The 20,726-nt window shown below is 40.4% G+C and overlaps 1 protein-coding gene across 4 annotated transcripts in view; it reads left to right on the top strand.

Annotated features, from left to right (window-relative positions):
* The first annotated feature begins 8,034 nt into the window (after positions 1 to 8,034).
* Positions 8,035 to 20,726, top strand: part of LOC107305866 (oncostatin-M-specific receptor subunit beta-like) — a 30,462-nt gene continuing 17,770 nt past the window's right edge. For 2 of the 4 annotated variants that reach the window (XM_015848499.2, XM_015848502.2), the window contains exons 1-3: positions 8,035 to 8,593; positions 13,656 to 13,753; positions 18,197 to 18,357. In XM_015848499.2, coding sequence (XP_015703985.1) covers positions 13,681 to 13,753; positions 18,197 to 18,357 — 234 coding nt within the window. In that variant the 5' untranslated portion in view covers positions 8,035 to 8,593; positions 13,656 to 13,680. Of the gene's footprint in view, positions 8,594 to 9,016; positions 9,031 to 10,081; positions 10,210 to 13,655; positions 13,754 to 18,196; positions 18,358 to 20,726 lie in introns of all 4 variants that reach the window. The other 2 variants (XM_015848501.2, XM_015848500.2) reach the window with 2 other exon arrangements.

Raw genomic sequence — 20,726 nt, forward strand, 5'->3', positions numbered from 1 at the left:
AAGTACTTTGAATTATACAGCATCTGAAAAAGCACACCTTCTGTTTAAGACATTGGTTCTGCTTTCCATGAACATTCAGTGGAACGAGACTCTCCAGGAACAAGACTGATGAATACAAGTAGCCACATCCAAGACATGGAAGATGTGGAACAGAATGAACTACTTTTTTATGGTTTGTTTGTTTGTTTGCTTGCTTGCTTGCATGTTTTTTCATTTAAGTCACCAAAGCACCAACATAACTCATTTCCAAATAATTTCATGGGCATATGGGTAGATTTAGGAGAGTTACCTGTTGTATGGGTAGTACTTGAAGATGCCACTGTCAATTGCTTATAAAGTTGAAAAAAATCTCAGTTGGGCTGGAACTTTGCTGGTTATCTATTGTAGGTTTCTGAATGTTATTTAAACCTCCATCCAAATGACTTCTAAAAATTATTTCCAAATGACTTATAAAAATTACTTTTAAAGGAAATCTGGAGACTGCACAGAGTGACTCCAATACCCTCATGCTTGATACAGTGGAAATCCCCACACTTGCTGTAAACAACTGGCCTGGAGACCTGAAAGCAATCAGTCTGCTGCAGTCCCACTTATGTTGCTATTTCAGATTTCTCAATTCACTCTACAGTAGTCATACTCTGAAACTGTGTATGAGCCAGTTAATTTCTCTTATCGTTTAGAATAGTACAATACTAATTTTGGAAATCGAAATACCTAAGAAAACATGCGTGCCAATATTCACCCTGTGGAAAACAGCCCTTTGTTCTCTCACTTGTGAAACTAGCTGGCAGGGGTACATGCCAGTACTACATCATGTCCTGTCAGTGGCTTGTTTTGTCTTAGTACTCAGGAATAGCCTCAGGTTAATGCCATGGCAACAAAGGGGCTTTTGCAGGGAAGTAAGCTTTGTCTTGTCTCTTGTTAGCTGTTGTCTCCAATTTGAATTATGATTTTTACATCTGGAAGCATTACTGTTAGTACACTGATCTGACCCCGTAGAATTCACTCTAATTCTGCTCTGCAAATATTCAAACAGAGAAGTCATTCTACTATTATTTATTTCTATGCCTTTTATGGATCTTCTTTGGTTAGTGATTTGGTTAGTCTGATTTCATCTGTGCTGTTAAAAATGGATATCAGCTAGAGCTCCTTTGCTGATACTGACTTCAGTGGGAAATACCCTTGATTTTTGTGTTGGATACTGAATTTTATTTCTGTTCTAATGTTAGGTGAAAAGCCCAAAGCACAGTGAAAATCCATGAAGAACCTTCTTCTTCTCCTTCTGCATACAGCCAACTTCATTATACAGTCACCAAAAATGGGCTGCTGTGTCTGGACATGACAGACAGTGCAGTATAGATGACCTGAATAAGTCCAGTGTAATATAAGCATGAAGTAAAGCTAGCAGCCCTGTTAAAACTGCAGTGTTCTGATCACACACTAAGAAATACTAGGCCAGTTTTTTCATTCTAGCAAGCTTTCTCACAGGAAAAAAATCAGCAACCACTTTGTTCAAGCACATTAAGGGCTGTTTACTCTCCTATCCTGGAGTGTCACATTATACTCTCAATACTACATTAGTCCAACATTCCAAATATGGTATGAAGGTTTAACTCATGACTCCCACTTAAGAGAAACGTTCTTGATATCTCTTCACACAGTTTGCCACAAGATGGTAGCAGAGAGTTTATCATTAAAATAAATAAATAAATAAATACAAAAATAAACAAACAAACAAAAACTGAAAATGCACCATGTCCCAAAGTTCGAATGTTTCTAAGCTTAATCTATTTGGGATAATGCAGTAAGCCATACAGTGACTGAAAAGGTTTTGAAGCATAAATAATTTCTCCTTCTGTAGTCCCATCCAGCTACCCGTTAATGTGGGTGTCTGAATTCATTTGGCACCTGTTCATTCAAATTCCTGTAGCACTTAAGATCTCGTGAACACAGAATATAGTGTGAAGTGCCTATAGCCTGCACAAACACTTCTGCTGTCAAGAACTAGGTGGAAGAATGCAGAGGAGGTCCATTTCTCCTGGTATGACTATTACATGTTGCACATATTTGTCCATCAAAGGAAGATGTTGAGGGCACTCCCTTTCAAAGTGTAAAAGCATGCAGTCTTTTCTGAGCAGCCTACTGATCAGAGAGCTCAACTTGAGAGTGGAGAGTTGGATTCAATTCTCCATTCAGCCAGAGGTTCAAACTTGGAACAACTCTGAAGAATGTCTGAAGGAAAAGACTTAGGGATGATGTAGATGGAGGCTTGAAATGACTTATTAATTCTTAATAAACACCTTTAAAAATTAACGACACTATTTTTATGCAACTATTCATTAGTGGCAAATAAATATTTGTTTTTTTTCTACAGCAATTCCCTAACATAAGTTACTGTGCATTTTCAGAATAGACGTACACTGGTTACATAATAGCTGAGATTGTATCAAGTTCTACATGCACAGCAGCTGCACAATCTCTTGTTAAGAACCACAATTATTACTCGATCAGAGAGGTATGCCTGGAGGGGAGGCTGTTGCTGGAACCACACAGGTTTGTTTATAACACACTGCAATCCAATACAAGCTCAGGCTCTGCCCTTTACAGTGACCTCCCAGAGGCGCAATGGAAATGTCTACAGAAAGCACAAAGCTTACTTGGGTAGGCTCCTCAAGGTGCACCAGTAAAACAAGTGAAGACAATTACACCATTCCTCCTACATTTAATGAGACACTGCAGGCTGGCAGATAGGAATTTTAGCTTGACTGGAAGCAAAGAACATTATAGCTGAATCCAACATCAAAATAATTACATAGTTTCTGTGACTTTGCAGGTGTGAGGTGGCCAAAATTACTTTTCTATGACTGCAGGTGAAATTCTTCTGGCACAATGGAGTACACCTGAAATTGTTTTGTCTATTGCAGTTAATCTCAAGAACACATCACAGTCTTTTGTCCTGCAACAACACCAAAAGGTGGGGGCCCTGGTAGATGAGAGGCTGGACAGTAGTGTGTGCTTGCAGCCTGGAAGGCCAGCTGTGTTCTGGGCTGCAGTAAAAAAGGGGTGTCCAACAGGGAGAGGGAGTTGATCGTCCTCCTCTACTCAACTCTTGTGAGGCCCCATCTGGAGTACTGTGTCCAGGCCTGTGACCCCCACCACAAGAAAGACACAGAGCTACACACAGCTCCTGGAATGGGTCCAGAGAAGGCCCACTAAAATGATCAGAGGGCTGGAGCACCTCTCCTATGAGGAAAGGTTGAGGGAACTGGGACTGTTTAGCTTGGAGAAGAGAAGGCTCTGGGGAGACTTCATTGTGGCCCTCCAGTACTTGAAGGGAGCATATAAACAGGAAGGAGAATGGCTGTTTATGAGGGTGGATAGTGATACGATAAGGGGGAATGGTTTTAAACTAAGACAGAGGAGGTTTGGGTAGGATATGAGGAGAAAGTTTTTCACTCAGAGGGTGGTGAAGCACTGGAACAGGTTGCCTAGAAAGGTTGTGGATGCCCCATCCCTGGATGCATTCAAGGACAGGCTGGATGTGGCTCTGGCCAGCCTGGACTGGTGGTTGGTGACCCTGTCCATGGCAGGAGTGTTGAAATGAGATGATCATCATGGTTCTTTTCAACCCAGGTGTCATGGTTTTGTAATTTTTGCTATTGGTATTCCACATCATAACATCATGTGGAGCACAGAGAAGAAGAACTACACATCCCAGAGGACCTCATGGTCAGAGAGGGAAATACATCACAGAAGTGACATTGGCTCTCTCTCACTGCATGGCAGTGGGTGTTGGTGTGCTTCCAAGCCATGGCACCTTCAAATCTCTAAGTAGGATTCTTGGTCTATGGAAACCTCTTTCTCTCTCTCTTATTTGCTTGATTTATTAGCCTCAGTTTCAATTAGATTTTATTATATTGTGTTATCTTATATTTCAATATCATAGTTAGTAAAGCAAGCTTTCCTCCTTAGATTGTTGCCACTTCTCTGTTTCCTTGAGCCCAGCTCCCATCTTCCTACCACTTTCCCTTTTTCCCTCCCATTTGTTGGGGGCCAGGCAGCCCACAGGCCTACTGCCCCCCCACCCCACCCCCCCGCGCCATCACGGACATAGATTACCAAGATAACACCATGACACCAGGCCATTCTATGATTCTATTAACTTCTGCAACCACCAGCACTGAATAAAAGCTATTTCTGGCTGGAAATCAAATTTTGCATGAGGAACACTGCTTACAGAAAATATTTATTTTGGTTCTGGAAGTTACCACTGTGTGGTCTGAGAGCAGTTAATAATGGTTCAGTGTTAAGAAGAAACAATGCCTTGAGCTGTAAAGAATCTGCCTTGGCTGTTAGCAGACAGTAACCTGTCTGATAAAACAGAAGAGGCCTACTTGATTTCCAGGTGATACGAAGCTATGATGGATCACAAGCATACTAGAATATATGATGAGAACAGCAGTGTTAACAATATTCTTTAAACTACTGAAAGAATTGAACTTATTTAGCCAAGAGAGGGCTAAGAGGATCTTCTTATTTATCTTCAATACTTCAAAGGCTGCTGCAAAATAAAATCAGTGAGATTTTAGACAGAAATTGGTGAATATAAAGTGCTAGTAATTATTTTGATTTGTATATTCAAGAACTTTCCATTGCTAAGGATAATTAATTCCTAGCTAAAGACTGCCCTGGAAGGCAATGAAGATTCTAGCAATAGAAGTTTTGAAGGAAAACTTCAAACAATTAGGTTGTAGGCATGATCGATTCTGCTTTAGAGCTATGGGTGGCCTCAAAGATCTCTTTGCACTATTTTAAATATACATTTACAACTGGAAGACTTCAGGATTAGTCATACATGTTACTGCTTTTCTGTAAGAGATTCCAAATATGCAGCAAGTCTCAACGAGATCAGACATCCTATTTTTCTACTCTTTTTCTTAAGGCAGGTAATTTTTCACATAGAAAGTCTTACCGTCATCCAGTAAGCAGGTCACCTTGTCATAGAATGAAATCAAGTCTCTCAGACAGGATCTACTATTTGTAAACTCATACTGACTGGGCCTGATGCCCTGGCTGACCTTTAATTGGTCCATGATATTTCCCAAGATTATCCGTTCCATAAGCTTCCCTAAAACTGAGGTGAGACTGATGGGCCTGTAGCTACCAGGATCATCTTTCTGGCCCATTTTGAAGATGGGTGCCACACTTGCCAGCCTCCAGTCCACTGGGACACCCCCAGATAGCCAGGACTGCCAAAGGATGATGGAGAGTGTTTTGGTAACCACATCCGCCAAGGGTGTGCATTCTAAGGGGCAATTCATCTGGCTCCATGGACTTGTAAGCATCCAGCTTCCAGAGCAGGTCCAAAACCATTTCATCACGGATCATGCAGGGCTTGTTCTGATCCTCATCCCTATCTACCAGTGCAGAGGGCCTCCAACCTTTACATCCTCCACCAGACTTTCTCTGTTAACAAGCATCAAGTCCAGCATTTTTATTCCCCTAGTTGGCTCCCTCATTACCTGTGTCAGGAAGTTATCATCTCCCACACAATTATCCTAAATGATAATAATTTCTGAATTATCTTTCCTAAATCATAAGCTCAATACTTTTCACCTGAGTGTTCCCGCTAATGATACTTAGTATATGCATAGAGCAAAGCAAAAGCAAACAAACATATGAACAAACAAAACCCCAACAAAACAAAACCACAATACAACAACAACAACAACAACAACAAAACTTACAGAAAAACAATGACAAAAAATAATTAAAAGAGTTAACAGAAGGCAAACAACTGATGTAGTATTTTACACAGCATTTTCTAGGTTCTGCCTGTACATTTTCTGTATCTTAAAGAAACACCTGATAGAGAACGAGAACTTCTGGGAACTCTGTAGAACTTCAGGATGCCTGTGTCTGCTGGGAAGAGAGATCTCCAGGACTCTCTGACTTCCTAAGCCTAATGACTTACAAGGAATTCTACTAGCTGTGCCTGATGAAAGAGTGATTTAAGTTCTTTTTTCTAGCTGACTCTGCAATAGAGGATACTTGAAAGAAGCCTGTTCATGAGCAGTTCCTCTGATCTTCTCCAAGATAGAAGAACTTGAATCACCAGTAGTACTGAAGGAAGGGGCAGGCAGCATATGTGTGCACTGGGATGGGAAAGGAAGATTCCCAGGACAGTAAAATGTAAAAATTTGGCTTGGAGGTGATGCCTAAGGGCATGGGTTCTCAAATGGCACCTTCTCAATCCTGCTGTTAAAGGGAAGATGTCCCAGATGTGAATGGGGAATTCTGAGGGTTAACATATGCTCACACAGCTGGTGTCAACTAGAAGTGATCAGTTTTCTGACCATGGGATCCCTGTTGAGGAAGAAGGACTGGTGGGAGATGACATCTGACTGATTAAGAGGGGTAAAACCTTATTTGCCAACAGGCTCCAATCCTGAGGAGAACTTCAAACTAGGAGTGATGAGGTCAGCAACGACAAATGACAGTGAAGTGAGGGAAGTGACTGACTGGTTGGCAGCTGCCCCAAGCTTATGCACACAAATGAGAAAGCTGAAAGGGCGGAATTATGGGAGAAGATCCCATACTTTGGGAGGAAATTACCATGGCTGGTTGCCCACCTGAAGCGATATTACATTAATGACATAGGCACTGGGAACAAGCAGGAAGAAAGCCTTGCTTGCAGATGCAGGGCTACGGTGGTGCCTTTAATCAACAGCAAAGAAATTATAATGCATCCAGATCTTGGCAGCCCTGATCAAGGGAGATGCTGGAAACAGAAGTTAGACCACGAACGTACTAAGATTGTCAGTGGCCTGTAGCACTAAAAGCCTGTTTTGTTTCCCAAAGAGGAAGCTAACGGAACACCCAAAGGCATGCCACAACTATCTAAACTGCAGTTAGAAACTGGGTGAGCAACATATCCTATTGATTGCAAATGCCTCAAGATAGCAAGAAGCAAGTCACAAATTTTGGTCAGGGATGTTTAGGCTGGACATTAGAAAAAGTATTTCAGGGGAAAGGAAGTATCGTGTCGGGTTACTTAGAAAGGATCTGAAATTGCATTTGTTGGAGACTCTGAGCAATTACCACACAGGTGAAGTCCTGTTTTGAAGGAGAGGGTTCTGTCCCTTCTTGGTCAGTTTGCTTAGTTACTTTTAGCCAGGTGCAGACACTTTGTAAAAAGAATATATATAATTCAAAATAAAGCATTTTGTTACTGGCTAACACACACTCATAAAAACATAGTTGTGTTTAGTGAGCTATTAGACTGGGCATTAGTATACCTGACACTTTTACTACTGTCCTAACAAAGCCTGTACAGGGCAGGCAGGCATGAACAAGAAAGGGAAGGGTCATTTCCAGTGGTTCACTGGAAAAGTGTCAAAGAATTCTCAGCATTGCACTGTTGCCACCTTCTACCAGCTCCTCCGAGGTAACTGTAAGATGTATTGATTCCCAGCTAATTGCTAGCTAGACTTATTAGCTTGACTAGACTTCCTGAGGTGATTTTTCCTGTCATGTTTTTATACCTTTTTATGCTGGTATTTTCTTTCCAAAATCCTTCTACTACCAATGACATCACGCCAACAGCCCTTCTTCTGTCTGTACCTATGAATTTGTGAACAACCCATGCAATATTTATTGCACATTATTCAAATCCTACTCTCCCACATAAAAATAATAGAGTTCTAGAAGGATTTTTTAATCGTGCTGTTAAAACACAGTTTAGAAAATAGAACTTATTAATATATAATGGTGATTTGCTAGTGAGAAAAAGAGAGTGAAGGAACATGCCAAAAGATGGGCATCAAACATCTGTGACCTTGATTTTTCAGTATAACTACATAGTTATACGACCTTCCACGCACTCACTCCTCTGCATTCAAAGAGGGCATTGTAAAGGTGCAGGAACTGTGTTTGTGTAGTGTTAGTGCCTCAAACAGGCAGGCAATTAAAGATGAGTAACCACTGAACGTCTAGGAAACACTCAGTTTGCATGACTCAACATGCACAGGAACTCCACGGAAGACATGGATGTGATTCTCCCGAATAACACTACGAACAGTGAAACTGTCTTCTCATTGGAGATCCTTTTCTTGGACACACCATGAGAAAATGGAAAAGCTAAGTAAAGCAGCAGGGCGCTGCTCAGCAGGGGAAGAACATGGGAGGGAGGGAACACCTGGCGGACCGCAGTTGCAAAGGTGCTGAAGGCGGGCGGCTTCCGACCTCGAGAACCAAACCCTTCTCGGTTCCGAGTTCCGTCGGACGGCCGCACGAGCCAGGCAGGCAGTGACAACCGGGGAGCCCCGGAGCTCTGGGCAGGAGGAGCGACGTGATAACCCTCCACGGGAATGAGGCCAAGGGGGCCAGCCACGCTTCCCGGAGCGGGGAGGAAATTCCTGAGGCTCTCCTCACCCGTCCTCCGCGAGCTGCGGGAGGCACCGCCCCGCACGGGAAAGGAGGGGCTGCCCACGCCGCCTAGAGCTTCGCAATCCTGACCCGCACCGAGTCGGGAGGCCGGGGCGACGAAGCCGCCGGGGGAGCGAGCCTCCCCCGGTTCCTGAGAGAGCTGCAGGTGAGTCGGACCGGTCACCCAGCGCCCCTCATACCCATCTCTCTCCCCGCGCCTTCGCTGAGGGGAGCTCCCGTTCCCTTTTGGGAAGTGCTGTGCGGAGTTCTTTTACTCCCTGTTGTGGTCCCCGGAGTGCCCGCTGGCACCCCTGACTGCCTCCCGCTTTTCCACCCTCCCGCTTCATATGTCCCAAAGCTCCGGCGAGGTCCTTCAGCGCCGGCAGAGCCCCCTGCCCGCCCGCTGTCTGACCGCGGGCAGCGGCTGAGTCGGGCGGGGTTGAGCGCTTCGTCCCTCGACGCTCCCGCTGTCCCTGCAGGCTGAGGCTGCAGCCCAGATGGAAACTGCCGAGTGCTGCCCCGTGCGGGTCCTGTGTTCTGCGGAGGGTGACTGTTTGGGATGTGACTTTCATCTCTCTTTTTCCCTAAGCGATTCGTGCCAAGGTAGTTCCTGCGGGGTGACACAGATCCCCTCGTCGTTCCCGCAGACGGAAGAGCGCGGTGCGGCTGTTGGTGCTGTGCCACCACGGGGTGCCACTCCTCCACACCTGCTCGCAGCGTTTGCGTGTAGATGCGCATCGGAATTCCGACTTGCTCACTTCGCTGAGTGCTTCACACCTTTCAGACCCCGTTTTTGCACCCTTTACTTGCATTTGTTTGTTTGTTTGTTTGCTTGCTTCGATTCTAACCCTTGTGGGACCGAAAAATGCCAATGTTTTCCTGTTGTGGAAAAGCTCTCTAGAAAATCAACATCAAAGAGCACTCTCTATTTAAACAAACCAGCAACAGTTCGGGAGACAAAGCTGTCCCTGAATAATCAAGTAGTTGCACGTGGATCAGAACTTAGTTATGGAAAATCCTTTCTTCCGCATGCAGCTTTTATAAATTGCTTTTTATCCTTTAGACAGCAAGGGTTTATTAGCAGCTTTCAGTGTCTGCACACAGCTCTAATTTCTGCTGTAAACTGGCGAAGTAGGTGGGAATGGTCTTTAATGTTGCTTAGAAGGAGAGAGGCTGAGCACAAGGACTAATTTGACTGATAATGTCAGTGGTGTCCCTGCATAATAATGTCCTTCAGATGAATAAAATTTTCTGGATCATAGAAAAACATTCCTTTTCCCAGCCTGTGTTCAGGCTTTGGATCATTTGAGGATGTGGGTACAGCTGGCAGCTGTTTTAAGTAAGCAAGGGATGCTGAGAAAGAATTGTATGAAGGGTGATTTGGAATACACAACTGGAGGAAGACTGATACAAGGCATATCAATTCTGTCATGTACTAATGCTAAATATTCATAGCAGACACTGCAGCAGTATGTGCACCATACAGATCCAGCTCCCAGCTGCTAGCTCATGAATACTGTGACCCTCATTCTGAAGGAAGTTTCAGTTGAAGTTTTATGCCTTTAAGAGAGTTCTGACAAAATGTTTATCTTGGGCATACTTATCAGATGAATAACAGGAATTTCTTTTTCCTCTATTTCGTGGAATTGCAAAGGCATTGGCCAGAAGAGGACTTACGTTGATTGTCTGCATTTTGTTCCTAAGAAGAAGCAGTTTACTAAAAGATATTTATTTAGACTATTAGAAAATTATGTGCAGAAAGAGAATTTATCTTTTCCCAAGGTAATGTGTTTTACATTTGATTTGTGTCTTGGAAATGCCACACGATATGCACCACAGTCTCTCCTTACTGTATTAAGGCGAAACTTAAAAACAAAACAATAAGAACAAAAACAAACAAAAAACCCCAGCCCACTAACAGCAATATTATATGTGTGTATTTGGGGCAATGAGACAGATTCCACTTTACTTTTTGGCCTGCATCTGTAATTTAAATTGAGTAATGTATTCCTAACTGCCTTTTGTAATTCAGATGTATCTGTTCATCTGTGCTTTTTTTTCCCTCCCCTTTATCCAGATATCTGCTGGAACCAGCAGTTCCTAGCTGAAAGCATTCATGTGACTTGCCTTCACATAGACCTTACTTTAAGTGTTTAGAGGCACAAGCTATCTGGACAATTAGGCTTAAGGAGATTGACTCTGATGAGCTGATATCTGGTGGACATTTAGAATGGTATTCCTTGGGGTTGATATCTCAGCCAGTGCTGTTTAACATCTTTATCAACACTCTGGATGAAGGAATGAAATACATCTTTAAATAGGATGCAGATCAGGTTAAATAGATGGAAACAATTCATGCTCTAGCAGGCAAGGATGTGATTTGTTGGTGCATCAACAGCCTGAAAGAAATTAGATGACAAATCTTGGGAAGTTTAGAGAAGATAAATGTAAAGTCCTGCTGGATGGAATAGGAGGGAGCAGTGCAGCTAAAGAACTAAGATGTCACACTGCCAAACAGCCAGCAGTGTATTTTATGACAAGGATGGCTAGGTACCTATGGGGCTATCTTAGCAAGACCATATCCAGAATTTCCTTTTATCTGGCACTTGTGAGATCACATCTACATTACTGTGTCCAGTTCTTAGCTCCCTTTACTAATACGGACAGACTAGGTTGAATCCAGAAAAAGATTCTGTGAGGGGTTGGAGGCACACTGAGAAAGAGTATATGAAATAGACACATGTTTAGCTTTGAGGGGAGAAAGTTAGAAGCAGCTCTAACTACCATCTCTAACAACCATCTTGCCTAACTAATAGGTACTTACTGAGAAGACAAAGCTAAACCTTTTGCAAAATGATGAGAGAAAACCAATGCAAATTGTAACAAGGAAAATTCAGCTTAAATATATACAGGGGGTTGTTAAGAATGGGAAAAAGTTGTCCAGGGAAGTTGTGGCATCTCTGTCTTCGGAGTTTTTCAAGACTCAGTTGAACAAATGGCACTGTGATTGTAGAGAAAACCTATGGCAATTTTTACTTACCTACGTATTCAAATTGCATGTCTGCTGTCTGTATTCCAAGTCACTGACATGAGAGCTTCTTGTTTCTCACCTTTAATTTGTGGACACAAAACTCACAGGCCTTCCAGGCTGAGGAATGCTAACAAAACATGATCTCTCAGGCTTTAAGAAACGCTGACAGTGATTCACTCTCAGATGAAGAACTGTGGCACACTGATGTGGTGCTTCTCAAAGAGCATAACTTCATGTCTTTTCAGATTGATAAATAAACAACCAAACCATTTAGCAAAACAGTGATTTTGATATTGCCAATTTCAATATAGTAGCTGAGAATACCTGTGTAAAGCAGAAAAGTTTTTCGACTTGTTTTCTAGAGAAGTAGTAGTTTAAGCGAATAGTCTAGTATTTCATGACTGCCACAATGCTTTTCCATTAGTTTTAATGTGTAAATGTTACATGACAAATAGGTCACAGAACTGTAGGGGTTGGAAGAGACCTCTGGGAAAGGGTGTGCAAGATCTGACTTTGTATTCATTTCCTATAATACAAAATAAGAACAATGTACTGAAGTTTTACGGATTTGTAACCTAATCAACTTTGGAAAAACTTCTTTCTACTTTCTTTCCTTTCATTTGCCATTCCACTGTATAGCAAAGAGTCCTTTACTGTGTTTATTTCAGACAAGATATATCAAATGACTTAATTAACTTTTAAAGATAGAATATCCATGAAGAAGTTGATTGTATTTAGTTCTTGAGACAGACTGTTAGTTGAAATATGAGTTAGACCTATGTTCTCAAAATTGTGTTAATTATTCAAGTTAATTTTAGCATTGTCAAAATACTTCTGAGGATATTGCTACTTGGGCAAGAAAGGCTGCAGAATCCTATGAATTAGGAAGGGCAACATTCACCTTTTGTGTCCGGGAGACTCCAGGTGAAGCATTTGGGCTTATGAGGAGAAATCTGGGACACACTGAAGCAAGGGAGCTCATGAGTGCAGGGCCCCAGACTGCTGCGCTAACTCCAAACTCTTCTATATTTTCCTTTTGACCTCTACAAGTTGACCAAAAAAAAGAGCAAGTTTGAAGTCCTTTACCTTGAGCTGTCAGAGAAATTTGTATCTTTCTAAAACCACAGAGGATCCAAGGATGTGCCATTAAATTTAATTTCTGCAACTCTGAAGTAATGAATTGGAGGTTTTCTGCCAGGAAGAAATTCTGGAGTAAATTCCTGGTAATGTTCTGTCCTTGGCTTTTGTGGGGACAGAAGGTCATCCTGGTTATCTGTCCTGCTGAGCAGTTCCTATTGCCATTTTGGAAGTTAACGCTTTTTATCAATATTCTACGCAGCTCCAGGAATGCACAGGATAGAAACTAGAAGTAAAAGAGAATTGTGTCCTATAATACTGTTTCTGTTGTTTGGAGTTCTGTACCCTCTGTGCCTGTATGCTTTTAACTGTGCTATTGCTGGATGTTTACCTCTTCCTCTGCATAGGGGAATGTTGAAGTGGTAATCATGTGCTATGAGGTCTGACTTGTCAGTCCCATGGGACTGTACTGAGATGTGTGAGTCGGATCTTCATCACTCCACAGTTGGGAGAGTGAAAGCTGTAACCAGACTGCTAGGTAGAGCTTGGTGTTATTTGAGGTGACAGTTCTTCTAGGTATGGAAGTTGCAAAGATTATGACACAGTCATTTCAACTCCAGCCTTTTTCCCTCTCTACTACTGTCCTCTGTGCTGGCAAAGGGTGAAACCATATTTGCTAAAGTCTGTGGGATTTATCATTCAAGCTGCAGGTGGAACAGGATCCACAATACCTTTCACACCTTTATCACCTTTTTCCTTTGTTAGGGTGGATTACTTGTTACTTGTTCAGGGGGAAAACCAAAAAAGCATCAGGCCAAACTTTAGTTTTGGTATTCCTTAGGAAATCTGATGGAAAACTTATAAAAATCTTGTATGTTTTTCTTCTTTAGACTGAATTGAACTTTTTGTGCATATTTTCCTCTATATTGTAAAAAGATCCTAAGAACAAGATGATGTTTTTTTCATTGTCTATTCTTCCTGAATTTCTCCTAAAATCCCAAGTTGTTGTGTGGCTGGGTTTTCATTTATTCATTTGTTCTTAAATAAATTAATAACAATTATGTGACTTACAACTATCCTAAAAGAAACACACAAATGGAAATGTTATATTTCTCAATAGATCGTGTGCGGGAAAAGGGAGATGAATGATGAATCACTTCGTGTTTCTGGCAGTATTGCTACACTTGAAGTCTTGCTGCATTGCATACTCACACCAAGGTAAATATTATTTTTTTAATTTGGAAGCTACAACTGGAGCTTTGGATTTGCTGATTTGTAACTCTCCTGTGATTAAACAATGTTACATGCTCAGTCAAATTATTCTATTTCATAAAGAGATGAAACAGCATTTAAAATTACCTTTTGTAAACACGTCATGCAAAGTTGCCCTTTGAATCAATCACTTGCACCGCTATAAAGTCAAACTGTATTTGTAGATCTGCTTCCATTCTCTTGTCTTGGTCTATACTTTGTCCCTTTTGAATAATTTACTTTTTCTCCGAAAACTTTTGTGTTTCTTCATGTCTTTACTTTTGTTTGTTTCATCTGTGAGAATGTTAGGACTTAGGGTGACTGTTTTCTGGTTGTGCCTTCAAGTCTCTTACTCTTCATGAATGCACCTCATACTAAGAAAAAAGTGCATATACGTATTCTGAGGGAACATAGTTAAATATATTAAAGCTTTCCAGAAGACTCTGTATTTTAAAGGGAATTGCTTGCACTCTTGCTACTGCCAGTAGCACCGGGCATGTTGCTAAAAGAAAAATGAACAATTTTAATTGGCATTGTCTGTGACCAGTTAAGAGGTAGAACATAACAAAATGTAGTCTTCATTGTAGAAGTTTCATTGCTCTAGCTATGGTGAAGGATGAAGAGGTTTTATTTATTTTTTTTATTTAGTACAAATGTACTTGATACTATACTGAAGAAGTAATGTATGTATTTCATACCTTTTTCATCCCTTCTCTTTTCATCCTTGAAACTCATACTTGCACTCTTCTATCACTTGGCATGCTAGTTTCTTGATTTTGAGATTCTATTACTAATATCCTCGGAGTGGCAAACCTTTGCATTGCAGACAAGTACAAACAGTTACTGCATCACAATAGCCTAGTAACATGTTTTCACATGCAGTTGTTCAGGAGTAACAGTCTTTGCTGTTAATCATAAGGCTGTTCATGTAGTCTGAATTACCTTTTGAGTAGAACAAGTCTTAAGATGCCTTTGTTGTTTAAATTTCCTAGGAGGAGTAGGTTATAACTGTATATGCCACAAATATTTCTACATAAGTGTATTATACAACAGAAATCTTAACAATTCCTGTGTTGTAACTCAGTGGTCTTTGAGATCTTGAACTCTAGAAGTAATCCCTAGCTATGTTGCTTCTGCTCTTTGTTGGTAAAGTGTATGAGCCATTGCAACTGATACAGATCTTATATCAGGCTCTGTGTAAAACAAAATTCTGTGAGGTCGGAAATGACCTGTCATCTTCCTAGGAGAAGATAGAAAAGAAATTTTTGTACAGATGGGGGAAGGGGGAAGAGAGGGGAGGAAGAAAAAAGCAAAACAAGACACACACACAAAAAAAACAGAAACCAGTGAGAGTTTTGTTTCTGTCATAGTATTTAAGTACTGAGAAACAGGATGAGATTTTTAGCTTGGACAAAAGGTGTCAGAGGTAGAGAAGAAAGAAAAAACTCAAGTTCAACTTAAAATTTCAGGTAAAAAGACACTGGAATATATTTCTGGATAGTCGGAATCCCCGTAAGGTTTGCATTTCAAAATAATAAAACCTTTATGGAAAGTAACAAAAATGAGGTACTATAGTAGGCTTGTGCTGTTTAGTCATATCCTATTTCAATTAGGACTCCAACTTGTTTCTTTGTATTAATATGCAAATATCATGCATACCCACTGGGAGTAAAATCAAGTCCTGAAGTTGTGGAGCATGTTATGATGTTGAGTCATGATGTGGTCACGGCTTTGTGATGAAGTGATGTTGTAGGCAAGCACTTGCAAACAACGTTCATAGGTGTGAATCCACCTTCAGCACTTTTCTGGGGAGCTCCTCAGTTTCCCTGTTGCTCCTTATCCCATTTGTAAAACTAAGAAAAGGTTTCTGATTTTCCACTGGTAAATGTCACAAAACAGATGAAAGCTTAGCACAGTTTTGCAACTTTTTGGCTTCTGGTAAGATCTGGAATGAGTCATTTTTGTACTCTTTCTCTTTTCACTGTAGAGAGAGAATAGGGATCCAGGATGGCAATGTTTTTTGTATAGACAATGCTTGATCTGTCTGTGAGGTTTTAGTTTATTCAGTGAAGGAGAACTAACTGTTTTCCTAAGGGGGCTATCTGAAAGGACACAGGACAGGGTAAAACAAAGAGGAGTCATTCTCTGAATATTTGTTCACCTACAATCCTGTCTATTTGGCCATGTTTCTGCAAACTGTCTGGAAGGTTCAATCCTTTTAGATTTACTACTTTTTCAGGAATTAACCATCTTCCCATTTCATTCAGTACAGCAGACCTAAAACACAGGAAGACTAGGGGTCCAAAGATTCAGATCAGCCACCAATTTTTGTAGACAAAATTAATCCTTTAAAGGCTTTGCCTTGTGGTACTTCAGTTAGCAGGGTGGTGAAGGTACAGGTGGAAAAATGAGCAGTTAAGATTACATACATCAGAAGAGCAACATTACTGCCAATTCCTTAGCAGAAGAGGGATTTTTACAGCCTTTGTCTTGTTTTGGTGTTGAAAGTCCGGAGAACGTGAGGATACAAATGGATCATCATATCTTCTCTGATAAGCATTAGATGTTCAGCTTCCACATTTAATGGTATCATTCTCTGCTTTGGTTCTTCTGGCTCCCTGCCTGGTCAGTCATTGGCAGTGAATCCAACAACATTTCTTTTTTTCCTGTAAGACTTAGAATTGCTATTCCTCATCAGTCAGGGAAGTGAAACCTTTATCCCAGGCCCTCAGCTTTGTTTACTCCATTCCAGACATTAGCAAATCATCCCAGTAGTATAAAACTGATGGCCATTATTTTTTTACTATTTTCCAATCAGAAGCAACTGTCAAACAGCAAGTCAGGGATTGAAAGACACAACTATTGCAAAAGGAGAAAATTTATTTCTTTACATAAAATATTTTTGTAGTTACCTCACAGAAGAAGCACTTTCAAAACCTGCTGTCATGTAATCATTTACATTCAACGTTTCCCATCTTTTCATATATGTATATGAAAGGCTATGGAGGAAGAAAATACATGTGCATACATCTGTGTGTACTTCCTTGAAAAATTTTATTGAGTACCACAAGCCTGTTTCTGAAACCAAGAGGCTGGACAATAAAACCTAGTTTTCTCTCTCATATTTTGTCTTTTCCAAGAGATGGGTGGATTTGTTGTTTTTGAATGGTGACAAAGCATATATATAAGAGGAGCAACCACTCATAAGGTGATCTGTGGTTTTCAGCTAATTAGTGCTCCTAGAAAAAAAAAATAAATAAAAATCTGCTGCTCAAGGAGATTCTCCTTTCCTGAAAAATAAAAAGGGTTTAATCTGAGTTTTTAAATGTAATTTATTCTGGGAGTTAAAGCCAGACCTACAAAGTGTATTTGCCTAATAATTAAATCTTCATTAGGTCAAAGAATGAAAATTAGTCAGGATTTTCTGACTTAATTCTTAAAAGGCTTTCTGGGTGTTGGAATTTCCTGAGATTCAGACCCTTTGATATATGGTGTTATCCCTCTTCACTAGGCTATAAGGAAAAGGATAAATACATGGATAAAGTAGCTGGTAATTTAAGAGCATAATGAAATTAAATAGCATACCAAAGATAATGCTGAGGGGCTGAGGACTATTGAGTAGTTTTAGGAACCTTGTTCTTGCTTTCTAACTTGTTTTTGGTTTTTAAATAAACAGGACGGGCCTTGATCTTTATTTGTTAGTTAGTCTGTATTTCCTTCTGCACTACTAGGAGTGACCTTGTCTTGCTTCTAACCTCTCCTGTTGTTTCAGATCTGCTTGAACAATACAACAAACATAGTTGATAGACACAAAAGAGCACACCCTGACAAATCTGGAGAAAGATTCACAATCAAAGTGGTTTTGGGGAAAGTTCTTAGCAGTGACCTAATTCAATTTTTTTCATAATTATTTTAATGGGTTTAGAATTTTTCCTTTACATTCTTATAATTGTTTTCTACTAAGCTTCTTTGTTACAGTCACTACTGGTCAGTTGGAGAGTCATTGTTAGAGATGGGAGCAGAATTTGGTATGTCTTATGACTTGTTTGAAAAAACAGAATGGTTGAGGTTGGAAGGGACCTATTGTGCACATCTGCTGCAAATACTGCTCAAGCAGGGACACCCAGAGCAGAATGCCCAGGATCATGTCCAGGTGGTTTTTGAAGATCTCCCAAGAGTAAAGTCCGCAGCCTCTCAAGACAATGTGTTCCAGTTCTCCATTATCTGCACAGTACTGTAGTGCTTCCACGTGTTCAGACTGTTCCATTTACCCTTTCTTTGTTCCACTGCCTTGGCTTATGTTTCCAGGAAAAAGCTAGCATGGAGATTTTTGGCCTCTCATAGCATACTCTTCAAAGGACTGAATAATACTTAAGCATTAATATTTTTGTGTAATTTTTGTGCTCCTAGAATCCCTTGTGTTTCCAGTAACATATCTTAATGTTCACAAGGATCTGGCTCTTCAGCGTCTGCTTGTGGAGTGGGATGTTGGCAAATCAGCACACAATGCTGAGCTGGTAATGTCTTTTGAAATACAAGTCCGTCGAGCAGATGAAGATATTGTGTGGACGGTAAGTGCATTAAAAAAAAAATTGGCTGTAGTAATTACTAGGAATATGAAAGAAGCTAAAGGGTAATAAAATGTTCAAATGCATATGCAGATTGCCTTGCTGTGTAAGTTTATGATTTACAGCAAAGTATTTCTAAAACTTTTAATAAAAGAACCCGAGTATTTCAGTAAATACCAGACTTGGTCTAATGTTATGCCCAGATACTGTGATCGTTCAATTGAAGAAGTAATTTCCACCTGTGCAGTACATATATATGCCTTATGTAGCTTTAATGAGGGACTGTATATATGCCTTATGTATCTTTACTGAGGGACTGCAGTGGGCAAGCTTGAAAGATCTGATTCTAAAACCTTCTGTTTCCATTCCAAGATGCAAGTCCCTCAGGCAGCCTGCAGGAAAAATTGCATTTCATTTTAGAAGACAGGCTTTTTGTTAATGTAATAGCTAACCATCACTGGGGACAAATAGCACATGAGCTGTGAGTTGCTGCAACTCTTCTCATCTTACGAACCAAACAGGATTGTCTCAGCATGACTGAGGCCTTTGAAGACCAATATTTGGCCTTGTCACCAACCACCACGTACCCAGTTCATCCATTTTGAGAAGAAGGTGGTGGAATCTCCTTTGCCAAGTCCCTTTCTGCTAACTTCATTTAGCACGTGAAACAGCAGGATATTTTGAAGAGGCTCACATATTATCACCTAAATTATTACTGTTTTGGTCTGCTTCTGACATTTTCTGAGTTGTTGACTTTAGCGTGAGAACTTTTGTCTTCCAAGAATTATTCCTTTCCTTTGGATCTGATAAAATCTTTTGGGAATTAAACATATGTCTTTGGGATGTTATAGCTTTTTATGAGTCATCTGCTGATTGAACTGTGGAGGGTTATTAAATACACATGTTAAGACCTAGCTGGAATCATTTTCTAGTTTTACTCATTTTAAGCTGCTATTTATAAGAAAGGATGTATAGCAGAAAAGGGCTTACTTCAGATCAACCAGTTGTTAGTATTTTTTCTATTAGGTTTGAAGAAGCACTTCACTCTGTGTAGTTCAGAAAACTTGGGTAATTTTGATGCATGAGGTAGAATCTCATGAGTAGATCTAACTTTCCAGTCAGAAGCTGGGGCTTTGTTAGTCCAAATTATTATGGTTATTTTTTGAAGGATGGTGGGTGCGGAGTTGGAGCACTGAGGGTGTGGAGTTTGGATTATTCTTCCAACAAATTATTAACTTACTGGAAGAAAGAAATAATCTTTTGAATCCAAGTTCCAAGTTTGTAATGTTACTCATAATAAATATGATGTGGAAAATAAACAGGATATTTTGGATGTCACTGTCACACAGGAATGTACTCGCTTATGATTTTTTTTTTTTTATGAAGACTTTTCTAATAAAGAAACTCTGCTTTGCTATAAGTAGACTCACATGCACAGTCCATGAAACTTTCAAAGCAGCGGCTGCAGTACTCAGTGCTATAACTGAGTAATTCTAAAATGTTTACAAAGTTCTTCTCCAAGAGGAGCTGAAAGCGTGGTGTGATTACTATAAGAAGATCTGAAATACATGTTGTGTTCCAAAATGTTTTGGAACATTTATGGAGAACTAACAGTGAATGTCAGCACTGTGATGTTGTCAGTGGTGCATTTCAGCAGTGGCAACAGTGACATGAAAGATAAGCCATGTTCTGAATGGCCATGCACAGCTGTCACACCACAAAATGAAGAGTATCTCGATCAGCTCATCCACGCAAATCAAAGGGTTACAGGCAAGAAGACATATATCCATGTGTGTGTTTGTATATACGTATATACATTTTCTGAGCAAAGACACTGTCATGGCCACTGTGAAACAGTGGGCCATCTCTGCTAGTGCAAAGTTTTGTGAATGTGGCATGAAAAATCTTGTTCATATAGCTAACAGTGGTGACTATGTTTTATAGCTGAGAATTTGCTTTATCAAATAGTGTTACTGTACTCTTTATATCAGTTGTAGTTTCCATGGAAATAAACAGCAGACATTACTTTCTGAGTGACCTACCTATATGACTGGATAATGCTTAGTCATAAGTCCTGCTTAGTTTGAGTTGCAGTGCTGTTAGTACAGCCCATTAAGCTTCTGGGTGATCCGTAGTACATGTGTGGTATGAGAAACTTATGCAATACCTTCTCTTAGAACACAGCAGAATATTTTATATCTATTGCTGTGGGCTTTCATTTGTACATGTCAGTACAATAATGCTCGACAAGTTTCAGAGCATTTTGCTTTGCTTTTGAACTTCATATTATATAATACGTCATTCTTCTGTTATTATGGAGCTCCTAATGCTCTTAATGTGCTCTTTCATGTGCACAAAAAACTTGCAGCATA

The sequence above is a fragment of the Coturnix japonica genome, chromosome Z (assembly GCF_001577835.2).
Source record: "Coturnix japonica isolate 7356 chromosome Z, Coturnix japonica 2.1, whole genome shotgun sequence".
Taxonomy (NCBI): Eukaryota; Metazoa; Chordata; class Aves; order Galliformes; family Phasianidae; genus Coturnix; species Coturnix japonica.